Source organism: Schistocerca gregaria, chromosome 3 (genome assembly GCF_023897955.1).
Source record: "Schistocerca gregaria isolate iqSchGreg1 chromosome 3, iqSchGreg1.2, whole genome shotgun sequence".
Taxonomy (NCBI): Eukaryota; Metazoa; Arthropoda; class Insecta; order Orthoptera; family Acrididae; genus Schistocerca; species Schistocerca gregaria.
In genome coordinates this window covers 807,695,119-807,718,201 of record NC_064922.1, presented here as the reverse complement: position 1 = coordinate 807,718,201, position 23,083 = coordinate 807,695,119, and the positions used below count along the sequence as shown (strand labels likewise).

Here is a 23,083-nt window from a genome sequence, read left to right as displayed (position 1 = left end):
TGGCCTCTCCCAAACTGTGGCCAAGAGAAGAGTTCACCATTCAGTGGCACAACATGCTGCTGAACACAACTAAGTTTGGCTGCTTCATATCCTGTATCATCTGAATCCTTCACCACATCACCAGCTTCTCTGAATTATGTAGATTCTTATGTTGCAATACAATCTTGAGTCACATAATTGTACTGACCTCAGTCTTGGTTAGCTCATGACCCACACCCATCTCCATGTCTGCCCCATGACCCCAACATTACTTGTCATGCACTCATACCTTCCTCTCGACAGTCTCCCACTTTTTCAGCTCTATTTCCTCCTTCCAATCCACTCTTCCACATCATTGTGCAGTGCACTGCATATGTCTCTCCTGGCATGCAGGCAGAACAAGATCATTGGTGTCACATTCCTACACTGTGTGCTTGCAGCCTTTTCCTTTCAGCCATCAGTCCATCTTCCTAACCTTCCCCCATAGTCCCTACCTCCTTTCTTCTCTCATCACTCCACCAGGTATGACATCTAACCTCAGTCAAGCTACAGTATGAGCACAATGTAGTAAGACTGGACAATGTAGCAGTGTGAATACATGTGTGTGTAAGTTATGTAGATCTAAAAAAGATGTGTCCAAAAGGTAGCACCCATCTTTGTCTTGTTTACATGTGAATCATAACTGGGGGCCTCAACGTTAGATGCATAATGGGGCCCCTTAGGAACATGGCTGCCAAGGAGGGGAAGGAAGCCAGTGTCCACTCCGTGTGCACACCAACGGGAGTTGTTATGGGTGTGGAAAGGGTCCTTCCGGATGCCATGTAGAGTACAGGGTGCAGCCAAATGCAGGTGGTGCCTCATGTTGGTACCAATGACTTGTGTTGCTTTGGAACATAGGAGATTCTCTCTTGTTTTGGGCAGCTAGTGGAATTGGTAAAGACAACCAGTCTTGCTTCCAAGATTAAGACTGAGCTCACCATCTGCAGCTTTGTCGATAGAACTGAGTGTGGTCCTTTGGTGCAGAGCCGCGTAGAGGGTCTCAATCAGGGGCTCAGGCAGTTCTGTGACTGTGTTGCAAGTGGTGACCCAGGTGTAATCTGGGCTGATGAAGATGGGTGAGTGACTACTATGGAATTTAAATGACACGCATGATACAGGTACACCAACAGTGTCCATAGTAGCAGTCTGTTTACTTCCATTCTATCCAAACAACCCAACATTATGGTTTGCCCAAGTTGAAGCCGGATTTGGACTGCTGACTGCATTTTGTTTGTCTGCTGCAAATGACTCATCCATCTCTACATATGGTACAAGCAGACATACTTAAATTTGGGACTGTGCTGTTGGTTTACATGGGACTTTACTATCATCAGTGTTACAGAGCTGGTAATAGTAGCTGATCCTCTGGAACATTACCATCATTAGTGTTACAGAGCGGGTAATAGTAGCTGATCCTCTGGCACATTACCATATTTTACAAGATGTAGACAATGCCAAACTGGGTCAACATCGTTACTGGACTGATGGCAACAGGTTTTCACTATAACACATTGGTGCTTATTGCCAAGCTAAAACAGGCATGTGACAAGGAGTATGCTGCACTGCTATGAAAATCTCTGATCTCGACCCGGCCACCAGACACGCATATGCCTGTTGCAAACAGTAATGTACACCATATAGAAACCACAGACAGTCCACTGATGTCTTGTAGACCCAGAAGATTGGCACCTGATCATTTGGTCATTGATAAAGCAGAATTCCACATGGTGCTTAAGGAGACCATAATTCAGCCATTAAGTAGCCTGTGGTTGCCTGTACTACATCTTGTCCCAAAGGAAGAAAGAGTTTGGTGTCTGTGTAGTAACTATTGTGCACTCAGTGCTAGAAGATGCATGCTTGATATGCAATGCATTTGTTGTATGACACTAATTATTCGCTGCACAGCGCAACAATACTCATTATATTGGACTGTGTCAAAGTATATACACAGATATCTGTGGCATTCCCAAGACAGTGACAATCACTCCATTTGGGCTCTTTGAGAGCAAACTACCATTTTGCTTCGCATACCTGGATGACATACTTATGTTTTCTGCCACCAGGAAGCAACATCACCAACAGATTCCACAACTATTTAAGCGTCTAGAACAGTTTGGTTTGGTGTTGAATATGGCCAAGTTAGATTTTGGGCAGTGTGAGGTGCCATTCCGTGGCCACTTTATTTCATCTATAGGCTTCCTACAACTAACTGGGAAGGTCGAAGCAATCTTGCAGACACCACAACTGTCAACAGTTAATGAATTACACCATTTTTTAGCCATGCTAAACCATTACAACCAACGCTTACCCAAGCAGCAGAACTGCAAGAGCCATTGAATGCAGCTCTTTCTAGCCCCAAGGTTCAAGGTGGCACTCTAGTGCAGTGGACTGAAACAATGTGCTCTGCTTTCAAGGCCATGAAAAACAGCTCAGCTTGTGCACCCTAAGCTGGACACACTTTTGGCATTAGTGGTATATGTGAGTTAAACAGCCTTTGGTGTGGTCCAACAATGGTCAGAAGTTTTGTGGCAAGTGCTCACGTATTTCTCCCGCAAATTCTCACTGTCTCAACATAATTGGAGTGCATACGACTGCAAACTCCTGGCCATGTATGAAGCAGTTAAACACTTCCATCCACAAATAGAAGCGAGGATATTCACACTATACATGGATCACAAATCACTTATCTATGCATTCAAAAGGAATAGTATCAACTGCTTTCCCGAGCAGTTCAACCATGAAGAGTTCGTAAGCCAATTTAGTACAGATTTGAGGTACATTTCTGGGATCAATAATGTAGTGGCTGACTGTCTCTCATGCATCAGCAGTGTAGAGAAGCCTATTGAGTTTTCAGAACTGGCACATGCACAACAGGAGGACCAAGAGTTCCAATTGTTCATCACTAATACCATGTTGGCATTGGAGTTGCAAGTGATTGACTTTCCGGGGGAAGAAGCCAGACTACATTGTGATGTCTCCTGAGGAAGAGTTGCCCCCTTTTCTCCCTTAAGCTTTCTGACAGCAAGCCTTTGAATTGGGGACAATTTAAGTAACCCCGGAGCATGACCCACCTATAAAATATTGATATTTATTTTTGTCAAGAACATATAATCTGTGCTTGGAAACAAAGTCAATTAGTTTGGCTCATGCACTTAGGATGTAGGTGCTCTTCAATCATGCCATGACCTGTGATGACAGGAGGTCACAACTCGTATTTGGTTATGAGTAAGGTGTAGAACAGTTGCTAGCATTTGCTCCGAGATGTGTATGGAACCAACACCATCATGTCCTCTGTTGGTGGTAGTTGAAACCATGAATCATGTTGGCTGGAGACCAGTCTGCCATGCACAGCTGATTGCTAGCATTTCTGTGAGATGGAAGTTGTTTACATTCAGTGGCACTGTCCTGTTCCTCTAGATGTATTTGTCTCACTTCAGCTGCTAGTCACTATGACAGAGTGCATGATGGCCAGTGCCACTGTCAGTCACTGTTGGCCTCTTCATGGTGCTGATGCAGGATCACAAAAATCTGGTCAGCAATTTGCAGCTAGCTCTCAGGTGGAAGTGCTCTTCATGTTGTTCAGGAGAAGAGGAGAAAATCAGCATGTCATTCGAATGCAGGAACCAGAAAGGTAGTTTACGGAGAATCCTACTGATGAAAAGCTGCCACTTTTGGCCATCATTTTAACCCATATAGCATGCAGATGAAAAGGAGTATTAATGGCAGTTTCAGGTATATCCTCTGGGGCCATTGAAATCTGTAGGTTGCCTTTTCACATTCAATAACACTGAATATTGGAGCTCCAGCTAATGAGTGGGCAAAGTCTTGAATATTGGGAATCAGATTTCTTTCAGGTACCGTTTGAGAGTTCAGTGCATGATAATCCCCACTCATTCTGTACGTGCCATCCTTTTTAGGTACCTGGTGGGTGGGAGAAACCCACACACTGTCCAATGATTGTACAATACCAGAATTTAATAAAGCTTCAATAGCTGTTTTACTCACATGTAACTTGATGGGCACCAGATGTTGAGCCTTATGAAAGACAAGGGATCCTGGAGAGGTTTTGGTTCTGCGGGCAGTATTCTCCATAGTCCAGTGTGTTGTAAGAAGATGGGAATAGCATTGATATCACTCGATAAAGTGGTGATTCACTAATGTCACCGTCACAGACCATGAATTTATTCTGAAGTTACCACTTGAAGTCCATGGTTGGAATGAGGAAGAAAACCAGATGAAAAAGAATAATAGTGGCAGTTTTGTGTATATTCTCTGGGGAATTGGAATCTGTAGGTATCCATTTTCAGAGTCAATGACACTGAATACCGAAGCACCAGCTAACAAGTGTCACTGTGGATTCCAGCTGGTCAGTATATTTGTGAATGTCTTGAACTGCATCCCTGTGTATCTTTTTACACCCTCTCAGGCCCCTGTATCCACAGCGTCCAATTCCAACAATGCCTTTCTTAGCCCCTTGTCCAGGTAAATAAATCTATCCTCTCTGGAAGAGCCACTAAAGTAGCTCATTATATCTGTAGTTTTTCTATGTCTTGCAAAATTCTTTGAGTTTGGGTTTGAAGGTGGAGATAATTCAGTACTGGAAAATATACAAATAATTGACCTTTTCCAACTCACTGCTGCTGTCCGACAGTTTCATGTAGAACCAGGTTTTCATCCACTTAATTGCAATATACCACCTTCACATCAGCTCTTTCATGGTTGACATGTACGAATCTGTCAAGTTTGGAGGCATAGGTACAAGCAATCTTCCAACAGTGCCAGGCACTAAATCTCTGCTATTGCTTGGACAGTTTGCCATATGTCAGTGTTACACAGGTGGAAGTGTTGTAAAAAGATCATACCCATTAGTGGTTCATTGACAAGAGCCACAATAAATGTCCAAGTAAACAGGGTACATAGACACAAATCAACTGTGCAATTGGTAGTACCATGTACTGTAATTGCATCTTGTTTGCTATGAGCTGTCATAGAGAATCCAAGGTACACTATGTGATCAAAAGTATCTAGACACCTGGCGTGGCACTTTCTATGCTGGAATTCAATATGGTGTGGGTCCACACTTAGCCTTGATGACAGCTTCCATTCTCGCAGGTATAGGCTCAATCAGGTGCTGGAAGGTTTCTTCTGGAATGGCAGTCCATTCTTCATGGAGTGGTGCACTGAGGAGAGGTATTGATGTCATTTGGTGAGGCCTGGTACAAAGTTGGCATTCCAAAACATCCCAAATGTGTTCTGTAGTATTCAGTTAAGTACTCTGTGCAGACCAGTCCATTACAAGAATGTTATTGTCATGTAACCACTCTGCCACAGGCCATGCATTATGGACAGGTGCTCAGTTGTGTTGAAAGATGCAGTCAGCATCCCTGAATTGCTCTTCAACAGTGCGAAGGAAGAACGTGCTTATAACATTAATGTAGGCCTGTGCTGTGATAGTGCCACACAAAACAACAAGGGTTCAAGCCACCTCCATGAAAAACATGACCACATCAACACCATGGCCTCCAAATTTTACTGTTGGCTCTACACACAGTGGCAGATGATCGTCACTGGGCATTCTCCATACCCACACCATGCCATCAGATTGCCACACTGTGTACCATTATTTATCACCCCACACAACATTTTTCTACTGTTCAGTCATCCAATGCTTATGCTCCTTACACCCAGCGAGGCGTTGTTTGGCATTTACTGGTATGATGTGTGGGTATCAGCAGCCACTCAACCATGAAATCCGTTTTCTCACCTCCTGCCTAACTGTCATAGTACTTGCAGTGGATCCTGAAGCAGCTTGTAATTCCTGTGTGATCATGTGGGTAGATGGCTGCCTATTACACATTATGACCCTCTTTACCTGTCAGCAGTCTCTGTCAGTCAACAGACGAGGTCAGCTTGTACACTTTAGTGCTGTATGTGTCCCTTCACATTTCTACTTTGCTATCACATCGGAAACAGCGGACCTAGGAATGTTTAGGAGTGTGGAAATCTCGCGTACAGATGTATGACACAATTGACACCCAATCACCTGACCACATTCGAAGTCCATGAGTTCTGCGGAGCACCCCATTCTGCTCTCTCATGATGTATAATGACTACTGAGGTCGCTGATATGGACTACCTGGCAGTAGATGGCAGCACAATGCACCTAATATGAAAAACATATGTTTTTGGGGGTGTCTGGATACTTTTGATCACATAGTGTATGTAGTTGAGCTGCTGTCTTTTGCATGGTGCTTATTTCAGAGCCCAAGTTGACTAGAAAATACTGATAGGTATTTTTGACAAGAATATATAATCTGCCACTGTGCTTGGAAACTAAGTCAATGAGTTTGGCTCACACACTTAAGATATAGGTGTTCTTGTATCGTGCCATGACCTGTGATGACTAGAGGTCATAACCAATATTTGGTTATGAGTGAAGTGTAGAACAGTTGCTAGTGTTTTCTCCAAGATGTGTATGGAACCAACACCAGCATACCCTCTGTTCGTAGTAGTTGAAACCGTGAATAATTTTGGCCAGAGACCAGTCATCCGTACACAGTTGATTGCTAGCATTCCTATGAGATGGATGTTTTTTTTACATTCAGCAGCACTGTTATGTTCCTCTGGATGTGTTTGTACCACTTTAGCTGCCAGTCACTGTGACAGGGTGCATGATGGCCGGCCATTATCACTCCAAGTACCAAGTGAGGTAGCACAGTCATTAGCTCACTGGACCCACATTCAGGAGGATGACGTTACAAACCCAAGTCTGGTTATCTTGATTAAGGTTTTTCATTATTTCCCTACATTGTTTAAGGCAAAAACTGGTATGGTTCCTTTGAAAGGGCACAGCTGAGTTCCTTCTCTATTCTTCTCCAGTCTGAGCTTATACTTCTTTTCTAATGACTATGTTGTCAGCTGGACATTAAACACTAACCTCCTCTTGCAACTATAAGTCACTGTTGGCCCCTTTGTAGTGCTGATGTAGAAATGCAAAAGTCTGGTCGACCATTTGCAGCTTGCTCTCTTGCATCTTGTCCTCACCTAAAATCAAGGAAATTTGTGTTAGAGTAGGTAATTTGCTTCACCGTGCACCCCACAGTGCATTGTCAGGCATTAGAGTAGTGTCTATTAATTCTCACAGATGCTTTCAGAACTGGGAATGTGTCCTACCATCTAGCTTCTCAGAATACACTCTTGTACTTGTTGCTCTAGTTATTTGAACAAACATTACAGGAAGGCCACTTTTGCGTTTTAAAATTAGAATGTGGTCAGAGGTGATGATTGGTTCATCTCACTTATGAAAGATACATAGTCACCAATATTGCATAACAAAGGGGAAAACTTTGATGCACCATCGACAGTGTCGTGGATAGTCAGAACAATCTCTGTTACAGCAAAACCAAGTTTGTGGATGTTCAGGTAGAAATAAAGGCAATTTAGGTAATGAATGCCATGGTGTACAAACATGAAGAGCATTGAGTCCATATGGCATTTGGTTATTTTATCAGAGCATGACAGCATATGAAACCCAATTGCTCTTGCGCAGAGTGGTAGAAAAACTGGGATGTTTCTCATTTAACCTGGTTGGCCTTATTCCACATGGGGAGGGGGGAGGGAGGGGGGGAGGGGAGAAACAGATTTGTCTTTTTGTTCCTGGTACATAAGCACAGTGGAATGTGAGTGAGGCACTGTCAGGATGGTGAAAATTCAGTCAAAAATCTGGATTAAGTACATGGACACAATTTTACACCAAGGTAGCTTGATTGGTTTCTTCAATGAAGTTGCCACACAAAACTGACACACCAAGAGAAACACATTAAGCTCAGTCATAAACAAAGAACCCACCATCTGCTCAAAAAGCATGACAACAAAGATTAAAAAAAAAAAAAAAAACTTGCACACCATTCACTTGCCTATAATCTAAAGTGTACAATTCATCTTTTGTAGTCAATTGTGCCCACAAATTATTTACATCTATAGGCTTAAATACTAAATTACCTTTAACATAAATTACCACTTCACTCTTTTCCATTGTGTCTCCATTGCAACATGCTGATATATTATATCTGTGCAGTTTCACTGACTCAAGCCTTTCTCTTAAGTGCTGTTCTGTAAAACATAATGTCTGCGTACTGTTTACTGCAACAGCATCATTAATATAGAAAGTTGGTCAAGTTTGTTCTTTAATTCCATGACATTTTGATGAAAACTGCACAGGTTATCATTATGATTCTGTAGGTCATGGTGCTGCTTCTGTTACAACTGAGATTTATTTCCTAGAATGTACAATGACAGCAATTCCCTGTGAGGAAGAGAGAGCTGTTGTTGGGGTGATGACAGTGATATGTACAGGATTGGACTACATTCTTTATATGCTGCTTGAAGCCTTCTATATTCTGTTACAGTATCATAAAAAAATTCTTGCTTGGTATTATGGACCTCCTTGGTCTCAGGTACATTCTCTGTGAACTAGCTGCTGCTGTTGCTGATGATTCCTCCATTGAGTTCATTTGTGGAGTAGAGAGTGGATCTTCTGCTGCTGAGGTTTGTATGCCTTCTATCCTTGTAGAACGGCTGTCTCTGATCACTGTGTAAGTTCCCAGACCTTACTTTCTTGCTCATTCTATCCTCACAGTTGCAGCAGATAAACACATTTAATTTGGTTAATACATTCCAAGTCAGAAAGTAACTTTCTTGTTGTGTTAGAGGATGGTTATGAGTCACAGTTGGGAATGATTCACAATAGTCCATCCAGTTAGCCACGCAGTCTAACGCGTTGCTTCCCGAGTGGAACGGCATGCCTGTGCGCAACATGAATCTGCCCGGCGGATTAGTGTTGAGGTCCAGTGAGCTGGGCAGCCTGTGAATGGTTCTTAAGGCAATTTTACATCTACCTCAGCAAATGTGGGCTGGTTCCCCTTATTCTGCTTCATCTACACTCTGTTGGCGATTGTAGTGCAACCACCAATTCCATGTACGCGTACACCATAATTATTCAACCACACAAACATTTGGGGTTACACTGGTCTGGTATGAGACATTCCCAGGGGGAGGGGGGGGTGTCTTTCTGGCTTCTTGAGATCTCTTGAGATCTCTTGATAAAGAGACATGATATAATAATTTCCATAGCGATACAATGAAGTTACACAAAAGTTGGTGATTTAACTTTTGAAACTGCTGGTTTACTAGCATTGATGGAAAGAAGGACACTCTCATACTCTCATGCGGTCATGTGTAACATTTTGTGTGTGTAATGGGACTTACTGCATTGCAAATCATTCTGATAAATTAATTAGGCTGCATTAAAGTGTTGCTAGGCAACATAATCAACATGGTGATACGTGTCTCAATTAAAACTGAACCTTGATATTTTAAATAAACTTTCAGTTCATTTTTGTCAAAATCAGTACTTGTCTCAAAATTAACTTCTAACTTAGTGCATTAAGTCCAAGTGCATTTGTAACTATTGCATGTGATTTACAGGACAGCTCGATCACACACTGGCATGTTACGTGTACCAAATCGAGTGTGCAAGTTTCAGTTTTCCCTAATGGGCTAAACAACTCTTTTGTATTAATGTGATCTCATGTAAAGTCTTACTGGAACTGGATTTGTCTCCATCCGAGTCGAAAATCATAAAAAAATAAAAAGTATATTTCACCACACAGGTCAATGAACTGTACACACGCACTTTTACGTTCTAAGTGATAACCTGTCTCAGAGTAAAAGTCACACATAAATTAACACTTTTTTAATGCATACAAAAATCAAAATACCTTTATATTAAACAGATACATTATGGCATGCAGTTACTAATTGAACATTTCCGACTCTGAATAAACTTCAAGAACTTGTATTTCATAATCAATAAAATTTATCACCTGAGATAAACTATTAATTTGCTAAAGTGGATTCAGATTACAGTCAACTTGTGTTTGGATGATGATAGCACAAATCGACACTTGCTTGGAATGAACGAAATACCTGTAGCGTACTGAAAAATATTGTCCGTTGAGTGATTTACTGACTTTCATGACAAATTTGGTACCCCTTGCATCACTACAGTGGGTGGACTGCTGTGGCCTGTTGTGGGGTTGTGAACCACTGAGGGCTATGATGGGACGAAGCATCTCTGTTGTTTCTAGGTCCCCACTTTAATACATACGTACATACATACATACATACATACATACATACATACATGGTTCACAAAGATAAGGAAAATGTGTGAAGTCACAAACTGCTGATTTATTAACATGTAGCAATCAATAACCCAAACTTTCATATTTTAATATATGACACAAATATGCCATTAATATTGTGGCCTCTGTCATACGATTTTTAATGTAACTGATACACATAATGAGTGCACAGGCATCCAGACATGAAAGCAAACTTGGCAGCCACTACTGTGTGAGATTTAAACAATACTACTTGCAGGCACTACCACACTGCAAACTGTTATGTCACAGCCCCAGAATAAAAGAAAAAAGGAGTTATGAACAATTTGGTGGGAGATAAAGGGCCATAAAAATAAAAAAGAATAAAATAACAATTACCTTAGTGTAATTAATGTATACATAATATTCATTGAGTCAGTTAAATTTATTATATTTATGTAAGAGTATAATGCGAATGAGGAATCCAAAAAACTTTAAAATACTAATGAGTCATCATGTTAGCGTAAAGTAAAATAACTAGCAATGAACATAAGGGCACTGGAGCCCAGGTGGCATGTTTACTAATCTACAGAAATGGAATAATATATATTAATGCAAATAATATTAAAGTTAATAAAAAAACAATAGACAGGATAAAGTCCATGAAAATTTGTTACTAGTAACTGTTAATAAACATAGTCTTCATAGAAAGGTAGTCTGATTTAATAAAAATGTCATTTGCAAACCGAAAATACTCGCACAACATTTAGTTGAATGATCAGAGGTCGTAAGACGGCCTAACATATCAAGCAAAATGAGTGAACATATATATAAGTAAATAACATAGAAATATTTGTAAAACAGGTTGAAATTGTAAGGAACGTGCTCATAAATCTATTTGTCAAATGAGAAATATCATGTAGGACAAGCATAAATTCAAACGATAATAAAATTGAAAATGTTCTGCATCAGAAAAAAAATACAACACATATTTGTGGCAAGTGCTTACTTGCATGACCAAACAAATAAATAAATATTTCATCTCATTTACTTTGTATGGTATTTGTAGGTATGAAGCTTACATCTTAAGCAGAAAGCAAAATGCTCATAAAGACAGCAAAATTAATCTTCAGTGTCAACAAACATAAGTAAGAGAGAAAAATCTATGATGTACTTGATGCCTACAATAGTTACTATAGGAATAAACAGAAAAAATGGAAAACATTATGGCAGTTGAGCATTATAAAGCACTTAATATAGTCTGTACATAAACTATTAATTGATGCACTTGTTTTAATTGATACACTCGAACATTTGTAAACAACTTCTTGTGAACAGGCAGTTTGCTTTAACTATCATTGTACAATCTGCATACTGAGTTCAATAATATAAGTAAAATTTTCATTGGTTTATGATGCAATGCTTTGACAGCTAATCTGTGAAGTATCTTGAGTGCAGCAATTTTGGTATTTTCTATGTCACTTCTCTGGCCAAATGTTTCATTCAGATACATGCAAAATAGACAAATGATAGCAACAGCAATTTAGACAAGAAAACACATGTCATTGCGTAATGTAAATGTGTTGCTCTTTCTTGGAATTTTTTGTCTAAACATATGTTTCAGTACTTTCACACACAAAAAAAATGTAATTCATATAAACTGTAGTGCTACAGTATCTCCGTTGGACCAGTCAATGTCTGTATGATGAAAAATAAAGCACACACAAAATTTTTCTTGTTCTTTACACAAGAATCCTATACAATAAAAAGCAATTCAGTTCCATAGCTCTGTATATTTAAATGAGAAACTCAACACATGCGAGTTTGGAGTGTCCTTTTGTGGTACATTTTAATATTTTCTATGTGCTATAATTGATAAAATTTACCTGAATTGATATCCTCCAGTTCAACACAACTAGGATTCGCTGTCTTTTTGATTCTGAGCAGACAACATAGTAATGATTAAATTTCTTGATTTGATCTTTAACCTTAGAAGACTTCATATGGGTTTGATGAGAATCCAGTCATTCACTTCATATATTAAAGGCTTCACTAATTTATAATGCCTCTGCTTGCAACATTAGCTTTCTTGTGCATGTGATCTAACACTCGTTGATTCCACCACATGAGATTTCAGTTTTTGTGGGTATATCACATATTGTTCAGAACTACTATGTGACTTTTGATTCACCAAACATGCATGGTGGCAACTGATGCTGTCATGATTTAAACTGTGCAGCACTGTAGCAAAGACTTGAAGTTTTGTGTACCATTTCTATGTTTTCCTCAGTATGCACAAAATAATCTTCCAAGTTTTCACATAACTTGTACTATTGGATTTGAAGCTGGATGATAAGTACAAATTAAAATTTGCTTTATGCCATGACTCTTCATGAAACTCTTCCATAATTTTGATCTAACCTATGAGACATTGTCACTGAAAATGTAGTCTGGTTTAATCACATGCAGAATATAATGTAATTTCTTGAGTATTATGCGACTGTTAGGTTTACACAAAGGATAAAGATGAAGGTACCTTGAGAAAAGTTCCAGCATTACCATTATTGGCATAAAATTACCATTGCATTAGATCTTGGCAATGGTCAAAAGAGATCATCTGAAAGCATATGGACAGGTTTGTAGGGTATTGTGTTATGCATATATCCTTTATGTTGCTCAGCTGAAATCTACATTTTTTGAAAATCACATGATTTAACGTTGAACAAACTCTTTTAAGCATGTTATTACATATACAATACTCACATGATTTCATATTGTATTTACTTGGACACAAACGTACATAACTCCCATGAAGATAATAGTTTTCTTCCAAGTAGGTAAAAGCAAAATTCCTGAAATCCCCAGATAATTGTTAGAGCTACATGTTTGATAACTATTCACTTCGTTTCATATAGATTTAATGAGCAGCTTGTAAATGTAGATTTACAGTGTTATATTTGGGCATTTACTTCATACATCAGTACACCTCAATATCTATGGCATAATTGCTGCTGTCAGTTCCCATGATTTTTCTTATAACATCAGATGGCGAAATAATTTATCTTGAGGTAATTTTGACTTGTAAGACTGGAATTGCAGTGTTGTTCCTCCATCCATATTCAGACTGCAGCTTTATTTAATAACTTCAATAAGACAGTTATCTTCAAGGAATTGATTATAATATCCACAGAATCCTAAAAAGCATTTTGGCGTTGTAAACGCTATAACAGCTTCCAGTTTCTCTATATCTGGCATGATTCCATCTGGCGTTATGGGTCCCAAGAATTTTATTTGTTTCTGCTCAAACTCAGTTTTCTCCAAATTGATAGTAACCTCTGATTTTGTAAATGCTTCTAATACTTTTTCACAGTATCCAAGTGTTCTACCCACATCTTGCTTCCAGTCAAAATATTGACAGCATAAGTGATCACTCTTTGCAACAACTTTACACCTAAAACTTTATAGAGCAAGCACACAAAAGCTGAGGATGATACATGCAGACCACAAGGCATTTCACTGGACAGATAGCATCTGCATTATATAGAAGGTAGTGTATTTTCAGCTAGCTGGGACAAGTTGCAGCTGCCAAAAACTGCCTGTTAGCTTGAAACTTGTTAAATATTTGGTATCTGTGATTCTTTGTAATAATATTCTATGTTTTCTATCTGATCTTGTTTTAACAGTATAATTTTGTTAACAGCACACACATCTAAAACCAATCTGACTGATCAGTCAGATTGGTTTTAAATTAGATTGCAATAGTTGCTATCTAATGGTGCAAGATTTATTGTCCAGAATTATTTTAATTTCTCAATCCGCAGCTTAATGTTTTGCTGACAGATTAGGTTAAGACCTGCTTGTAAATGGCTCATGATGCTTAATATTTCATTTAACTAGATAGATAAAAAATCTGCTCACCTTGTGGTGGCAGAACACACACATAAAAGAAGGTTGTAATTGGCAAGATTTTGGAGCCAATGACTCCCTTTTTAGGCTGAAGGGTTGAAGGGGAAGGAAGAGGGAGTGAAGGAAAAGGACTGGAGGGGCCTAGGAAAAGGGGTAGATTTCAGGAAAGTCATCCAGAACCACGAGTCAGGGGAATTTACTGCACGGTAAGTCTCCCCTGACCTGCGGTTCTGGGTGACTGCTTGTTAACATAATTAACCCCACTGACTTGGGCTTCACTCATTAATAGTTTTATTTTCTGCTTAGAGTGTCAACATTTTTTTTTCAATGCACATTCTTTGAAACACACTGTCATCTATCTTGAAAAATTGAACTACTGCTTTACTCTTATATTCCATAAGCCAATTACTACCAATCAAGAAACCAACCCATAAAGATGGAATTTTACTTTTATTTCCAACTTCACTCATGATTACATATTTACTGTAAAATTGGATAGCTTGCAGTACTGCATAATTGCTGATGCAATTTCTGCAAAACTGTGGTCAATTGACTGCCACTGTCAAAAGTACATTCTGAATTTAATCCACAGATTTGAACTGGTATTGTCCATAATTACTTCAGACTCCAGCAATAATGGTCGTTATCCAAAGAGATAGCATTGGTAACTCATTCTGACCCATTCTGTGGTTTCATTGATTTCGGTTAGGTCTTGTTCAAAACTAAACGCAGTTTAGTGGGTAATATTGCACTTGATCTTTCAGTTGATGTATTGTGAGTTTTTCGTCATTCTGTGGCTGATAATGTTCTTCATATTGTTAGTGCTGTTCATTCACAGAATGAGTATCTATCTGCCTACAACTTTCATCTTCCCTTTGGTTCCAGTTACACTGCTGATCATTATTATTGTATTGTCATCACTGCTACATTGTGATTGTGTCCATTATTCAGGTTCCCTTTTTGCATTCGGCACTTATCATTGATGACTTCCATTTTGGTTGTTTGGCTTAACAGAAGGGGGGGGGGGGGGAGGGGAGACCAAACTGCAAGCTCATAGGTCCCTTGTTCCCAGTAAAACAATTACAATAGGAAAAGAAGAAAAGAAAGGAGATGTACAGCACAATAACAGGAGAAAGGAAGAACCAGAAGAATGACAGAGGGACAACCAACACTACCATGGACAAAACAGGAAAAGAAAACCACAGAGAGAAGCAATAAATACGTAGAAGGTATAAAAACAAGAGAGCAGCTGATTGTGGCTGCCCAACCACGTGAATAAAACAGAAAAGTCAGCCATTCTGTGACACATTAAGATATCTACTCTAAAAGCAAGCATTAGTGTGGAGAACACAAAGGGACAAAGGACATGCACAAAAACTTATATAGAATGATAAAACATATAGTCACATATAAAACGTAAAACTAAATTAGCTGATGCGGCATTGTCAGCTAAAATTAAAGGCAAAAAGTCTGGTAACCGAAGAGTCTGTCTCAGGGCAGCCAAAGAAGGGCAGCTCACCAAGATATGGGCCACTGTCACCAGGCACCACACCAGCACTGAGGTGGGTCAGCATGGTGCAGGAGGTAGTTGTGTGTCACCCAAGCATTGCCAATGTGGATCCAGCAGAGAATCACAGAGTCCCTGTGAGAGGCCTGCATGGAGGACTGCCACACATTCATAGTCTCCTTAATGGCACACAGTTTGTTTATGCCATTTCATCTCCTAGAGCCACAAAACCTTGTGGTGTGGTACTGAACACTGGTCAGTTGCAGATGAGCCAATCTCCATAAGTGGTTTTCGTGTAGCCTGTTTGGCCAGCTTGTTGGCAAGTTTATTGCCTGCGATTCCGACATGACATGGGATCCAGACAAACACCACTGAAGAACTGGACCATTCCAAGGCATAGATGGACTCCTGGATGGTCGCTACCAATGGAGGACAAGGGTAGCATTGGTCAATAGCTTGTAGGCTGTTCAAGGAGTCAGTACACAGAAGAAACGACTCCCCAGGGCATGAATGGATGTGCTCAAGAGCACGAGATACAGCCACCAGCACGGCAGTAAAAACACTGCAGCCATTGGGCAAGGAATGCTGTTCAATATGTCCTCCATGGACATACGCAAAGCCGACATGACCATCAGCCATCGAGCCGTCGGTGTTAAACACTACGTGACTCCGGTACATGTCAAGAATCGAGAGGAATTGGCAGTGGAGAGCCACGGGGTTAACTGAATCCTTAGGGTCATATGAAAGGTCCAGGTGAAGCCGCTGTCTAGGTGTACACCATGGAGGTATACATGAATGGACTTCAAGAATAGGTGGTAAAGGCAAGGACTCCAATTCAGAAAGAAGAAATTGGACATGATCTGCAATTGGAAGCCCTGACCTGGGCCGCCTAAGCTGGAGATGAAACACCAACTGGCCAGCAGTTGTGCACACCTAACCTGCAATGGAGGGACTCCAGCCTCCACAAGAATGCTGGGCCGCCTAAGCTGGAGATGAAGTACCGCCTGCCCAGCAGTTGTGCACACCTAACCTGCAGTGGACGGACTCCACAAGGATGCTGGTCACCGGACTCGTCTTATAAGCTCCTATCACTAGGTGAATGCCACAGTGGTGCACTGGGTCAAGTAAATGCAATGCTGAGGGTGCCGCCAAACCATAAACCAGACTCCCATAGTCAAGGCACGATTGAACAAGTGCTATGTAAAGCTGCAGCAGCGTAGAGTGATCTGCACCCCAGTTGGTGTAGCTCAGGCAGTGGACGGCATTGAAGTGCTCCCAGCACTTCCTCGTAAGCTGATGAAGGTGAAGTACTCAAGTCAATTGGTCATTGAAAACGAGTCCTAAGAATCGATATGTCTCCACTACAGTGAGTTGTTTATCATTAAGGTAAAGTTCTGGTTCTGAATGAACGGAACGACAGTGACAGAAGTACATAACACATGACCTTTCGGCTGAAAACTGGAAACCATGGGATAGAGCCCATGACTGTACCTTGAGGATGGCTCCCTGTAGGCGCCGCTCAGCAATACCAGTGCTGGTGGAGCAGTATGAAATTTAGAAGTCGTCTGCATACAGAGAAGGTGAGACGGAGGACCTTACAGCTGTTGCTAGACCATTAATGACCACTAAAAATAGAGAGACACTAAATGCAGAGCCCTGCAGGACCCCATCCTCCTGGATGTGGGGGGAACAATGGGAGACACCAACTTGGACACACAAAATATGAAGCGATAGGAAATTTAGGATAAAAATCAGGAGCAGGCCTCGGAGACCTCACTCGTATAATGTGGCAAGGATATGATATCGCCCGATTGTGTCATATGCTTTTCGTAAATCAGAAAATTACAGCAACCAGGTGTTGGCGTCTGGAAAAGGCTGTTTGAATGGCAGACTTGAGGGACACAAGATTATCAGTGGTAGAACAATACTGGTGGAAGCTGCCCTGATATGGAGCCAGTAGGCCACGTGACTCCAGGACCCAACCAACTGCTGACACAATACATTCCAGCAGCTTACAAAGAATGTTGGTGAGGCTGGTGGGCCAATAGCTATCCACATTAAGCGGATTTTTAGCAAGTTTATGCACCGGAATGATGGTGCTCTCCTACCACTGCGATGGAAAGACGCTGTTGCACCAGATCCAGTTGAAGATTATGAGGAGATGTCACTTCTAGTCAGATGAGAGATGTTTTATAATCTGACTCTGGGTGTGATCTTGCCCAGGGGCTGTGTTGGGGCAATGTGCAAGGGCACTGAGGAGCTCCCACTCTGTAAATGGGGTGTTACATGATTCACTGTAGTGTGCAGTGAACGAGAGGTCTTTCCCTTCCGGCTACCGTGTGAGAGTGCAAAAGGCTGGGGATAATTTTCTGAAGCAGAGGCTCAAGCATAGTGCTTAGCAAAGTGCTTGGCAATTGTGTTGGCGTTGGTAGATAACACGCCATTTCTGTTAACACCAGGAATACCTGTTGGGGTCTGGTACCCAAACACACATTTGATCTTTGCCCAAACTTGGGAAGGTGATGTATGGCACCCAATGGTGATAAGTTGGCGGGTACAGAGCCATTTAAAGACTATGAGGTACTCCAGGGAAGGGTCCGACTGTAGAGCTCACCGATACTCCTTAATTGCTTCAGAAACTTTCGGCAAATGAACACCTAGCCGCTCTAATTTGGCGCACAGCTCGACTGGGCAGAGGATGCTGTTTTTATCAAGACTGACCCAGAGTACATCTTGGAGAAGCCCTCCACCTCCCCAAACTTGTCCTCCAAATGCTCCACAAAAAACTGAGGCTTCATGGACATGAAAGGTTCCTCATCAACTCTCGTACATATGAGGTACCCAGACGAATAGCTTCACTGCCATCTTTAGCCTGGTGTTCCTCCCATGGTGTGGCCAGGGAGGGAAACAATTTGGGGTCATATTTCTTGGGCATTGAAGTTAGACTTTGTCTGCTTGGAGACTACTGGCAGTGGACCATCAGCAATAGATGATGTACTAGGCTTCATGGCGTGTCATCTGCATTGATGCCACTGGCTCTGACCAGGGGCACTCCCTATGGGTGCCACCCAGCCTCAGCAAGGGCGACCTGGCAGAATGGCCATTGCCGGGAGTCCCAATTCCCCACAGAGATAGACATCTACTCTATGGTATACATGGGGAGTTAATGGCGCAGCCATCAGCAGAGCGATCCCTGTGTTGTCAGGGGGCTACAACCAACAGGGAATGTGGGAGCCCAACCACAACAGACCAGCTACCATGCTGGATATGAGGTGTTAAGAAGTCCGTGGTCATCATCAGCACAGAAAGCAACACTGCATAGTGCATGGTGGAAAACACACCCAAGAAAGTGTCCTCACCCAAGAGATGGAGAATGAGTGGGACTGCAATGCGTCAATGAGAAAGTGGGCTAAAGATCTCAATGCACAATGCATTATGACAGGCAGGAAAACCTCAGGCCTATTCTAACTCCCGGACCCACAGGGGGAGATTTCCATGTGATCAAGCTTTAACGATACCTCTTTAGAATAATGGTACAGTATCACAGCAACTTTTTCACACACAGTGAATGGCAGTCTTTTAGTTAACAATTGAATTAACTCTTGATCTTTTACCGGATCATCTGGGATTGTGTTTTTATCTCAGCGATATTGAAAACAACTGAATACTGGCAGCAAATTAAGTCAATTCTGATCTTCTGCTGGGAACAAATCAATATTTACACAAAAATGCCTTCTCAAATTCTATGAAATTGTTACATATTTTTAAGGCTTTGCTTTCCCTTATATATGCTCCATCTTTTAAGTTGTTTGTGCATATGTTGATTCTTTTGTCCTTCAAAATATGTGGTTGGAAAAGCATTATCAAACTGCTCTATGAAAGTAGCCAGGTGTCATCCATTTCCTGCACTCATTTCTTGAGATTTATACATATTCGAGTAACCGGTAACACTCTGGTGTAATGCTGGTACTGTAGAATCATAACGTCTTTGTTCCAAAAACCTGTTCATTTCATGCTTTAATGTTTCATGGACAAATCCTTCCACAGTGTTGTTGCAGTTGCCAGTGGTATACTGTTAAACTTAGTTTTGAGAGCCTCTTATTGTGTCTGAACACATGTCACAATTTATAAATTTTGTTATGTTTTGCTACACAGTCTTGCTTCACCTTAACATTCACAGTGTTTTTTGTTGAGTAACAAGATTAGCTGTTTCATTAGTTGGCTGCTGACAGTGTTGTTTGTGTTCATCTAATTCCCTTTTTAAACTGATGATTTCAGTTACATTTCCACATCAAGAATCTAGTGCAAGTTTCAGTTCATCATATATGCATTTTACTAACTCATTTATAATGTGAGACATTCTTTTCTGTTTATTGGGCATTTGTAGTCTGTATAGTTGACATTTCTGCAGTTGAATCAAAATCTACATCTCCACCTGTTTGAGTATCTTCTGTTTTTATGAAATACTCTCCTATTGAATCAACCAATAATACACCTTCTACAAGTTCCTTTTTATTGATAATACTAGCTATACTAACAAAGAGATAGAGGGGCTGGCCAGTACTTACCTCAGCTCAGTACAGCCGATAGATACACAAAAAACAACCGAAAATTTACATTCCTAGCTTTCGGAATAAATGTTCCTCCATCAGGGAGGAGAGAGGGGAAAGAAAGGGCAGAAGGGAAAGTGCATTTAGTTACTCACAACCCAGGTTATGAAGCAACAGGGAAAGGGAAACAGGGAGGGTAGCAAGGATGGAGGCATGGTTGTCAGAGGGAAGCCAAAGATATTCTATTGTAAGTACTGTGCCAGCTTCAAACCAAAGAGGATGCATACAGAAGTAAAGAGGTATATAGTATAAAGATGTAGGTTGAAAAGATGCATGAATGGCTAAAGAGGAAAGGGAAAGAGGAGAAGACTGAAGAGTAAATGAGAGTGAGGTTGTTTAACGTAGGTTCAGTCCAAGGGGATGGCGGGATGAAAGGATGTGTTGGAGTGCAAGTTCCCATCTCCGCAGTTCAGAGGGACTGGTGTTGGGTGGGAGAAGCCAAATGGCACATACAGTGTAGCAGGTTCCTAGGTACCTAGAATTATGCTGGAGGGCATGCTCTGCTACTGGGTATTGGACGTCTCCTAGGCGGACAGTTCGTCTGTGTCCGTTCATGTGCTCAGCCTGTTTAGTTGTTGTCCTACCAATGTAAAAGGCTGTGCAGTGCAGGCATGTCAACTGATAAATGACATGTGTAGTTTCACACGTGGCCCTGCCTTGAATTGTGTATGTTTTACCAGTAGCGGGGCTTTTACATTGGTATGACAACAACTAAACTGGCTGAGCGCATGAACGGACACAGACGAACTGTCCGCCTAGGAGATGTCCAATACCCAGTAGCAGAGCATGCCCTCCAGCATAATTCTAGGGACCTAGGAACCTGCTACACCGTATGTGCCATTTGGCTTCTCCCACCCAACACCAGTCCCTCTGAACTGAGGAGATGGGAACTTGCAGTCCAACACATCCTTTCATCCCACCATCCCCCTGGACTGAACCTACGTTAAACAACCTCACTCCCATTTACTCTTCAGTCTTCTCCTCTTTCCCTTTCCTCTTTAGCCATTCATGCATTTTTTCAACCTACATCTTTATACTATATACCTCTTTACTTCTGTATGCATCCTCTTTGGTTTGAAGCTGGCACAGTACTTACAATAGAATATCTTTGGCTTCTCTCTGACAACCATGCCTCCATTCTTGCTACCCTCCCTGTTTTCCTTTCCCTGTTGCTTCATAACCTGGGTTGTGAGTAACTAAATGCACTTTCCCTTCTTCCCTTTTGTTTCCCCTCTCTCCTCCCTGATGAAGGAACATTTATTCCGAAAGCTAGGAATGTAAATTTTCGGTTGTTTTTTGTGTATCTATCGACTGTACTGAGCTGAGGTAAGTACTGGCCAGCCCCTCTATCTCTTTGTTAGTATTTGTTTCACATCTTTATATGAGATTTTCCATTAATTATTTATACTAGCTATACTAGCTGTTTTTGTTGTTGGACTAACACCATTGTACAGCTAAAAGTACCACACCAACAGTCACTACAAATTTTTCATAGACATGCAAAAAATCTTCAGGCCACAAGTGGCCCATCGGGTCCATCCGATCGCCGTATCATCCTCAGATGAGGATGCAGATAGGAGGGGCGTGTGGTCAGCACACCGCTCTCCCGGTCGTTATGATGGTTTTCTTTGACCGAAGCCGCTACTATTCGGTCGAGTAGCTCCTCAATTGGCATCACGAGGTTGAGCGCACCCCGAAAAATGGCAACAGCTCATGGCGGCCCAGATGGTCACCCATCCAAGTGCCGGCCACACCCAACAGCGCTTAATTTCGGTGACCTGACGGGAACCGGTGTACCCACTGCGGCAAGGCCGTTGCCTTTGATAGACATGAAAGGTGTTTATTGGTGTATGCCACTTCCACAGTAGATTGCGAGGGAAATAAAAAAATTAGAAATTAAGTATGGATGAAATTTTATTAGTAAGTTGTGGTTGTGCCAGTTTGGCTTTATGACTCAGAGGTATGGGTGTTAAGTGCTTCACATCTTAGTAAGAGACAAGGATTACAAGTGAGATTCCTGAGTTCTGTGAAAGGCTGCAAAGAACTGGATAAATTTAAAAATTTCAGTGCAGAGAGAACAGAATATTTTTAAAGCAGAAGATTGAATCAACAAAAATAAAGTAAGTTGACTTTCATACCTGAACAGAATGCAAAAAGGAAGAATATCACAAGAATAGACCAAATGGTAAAAAAGAGACATTGGAAGACCAAGGTATGTCAGCAAATCACTTACTCTGTGGAAGAGAATGAAGAAGAAGATGGTTCAAATGACTCTGAGCACTATGGGACTTAACTGCAGTGTTCATCAGTCCCGTAGAACTTAGAACTATTGAAACCTAACTAACTAAGGACATCACACACATCCATGCCGAAGAAGAAGAAGAAGTCCCCAAGAACTATCATGTCTCTACCACTTTTAAACATGTACACTAGAAGGGAATCTAATTGTTTTAAAAATAGACTAAAATTTTCTTAAGGTACCCTGTACACTGACACAATAAATAAGCAGAATAATTTAAATGGAATTCTATGGCACATGCTTCATACTGTTGCTTTAGACAAAAATTGTGTATATCAATTACACTGAACATCACGATGTTATGGCATAGAGGACAACACCTCCTCTTTCTTTCATTTTCCTATAACATAAAGTTCATTATTGGTTATCACTTTCTGTACCAGAAGTAACATGATGCTTAATAAAATACAGAATAAGTGCATAATCAAGAATTTTTATTCACCATTGATCATTTAAATATGAAATAGATATCGCCATTGGAGTATAATACAAGATGTAATTATACATACAATTATAATAAAATAACCTAATATCAGTAATATATCGGTTGGTAGGACATGGAGGGTAAAAATCATAGAGG

The 23,083-nt window shown here is 40.9% G+C and overlaps 1 protein-coding gene and 1 pseudogene across 3 annotated transcripts in view; one reads left to right on the top strand and one right to left on the bottom strand.

Annotated features, from left to right (window-relative positions):
- The window catches only part of LOC126354375 (peptidyl-prolyl cis-trans isomerase A-like), a 286,906-nt gene that overhangs the window by 210,905 nt on the left and 52,918 nt on the right, over positions 1 to 23,083 (top strand). The window contains exon 7 of one of the 3 annotated variants that reach the window (XM_050003971.1): positions 11,251 to 11,464. The exons of the other annotated variants lie outside the window; for them this stretch is intronic. Coding sequence (XP_049859928.1) covers positions 11,251 to 11,256 — 6 coding nt within the window. The 3' untranslated portion in view covers positions 11,257 to 11,464. Of the gene's footprint in view, positions 1 to 11,250; positions 11,465 to 23,083 lie in introns of those variants that run through there. 3 annotated transcript variants of the gene reach the window in all.
- Positions 21,906 to 22,023, bottom strand: LOC126357291 (5S ribosomal RNA; annotated as a pseudogene).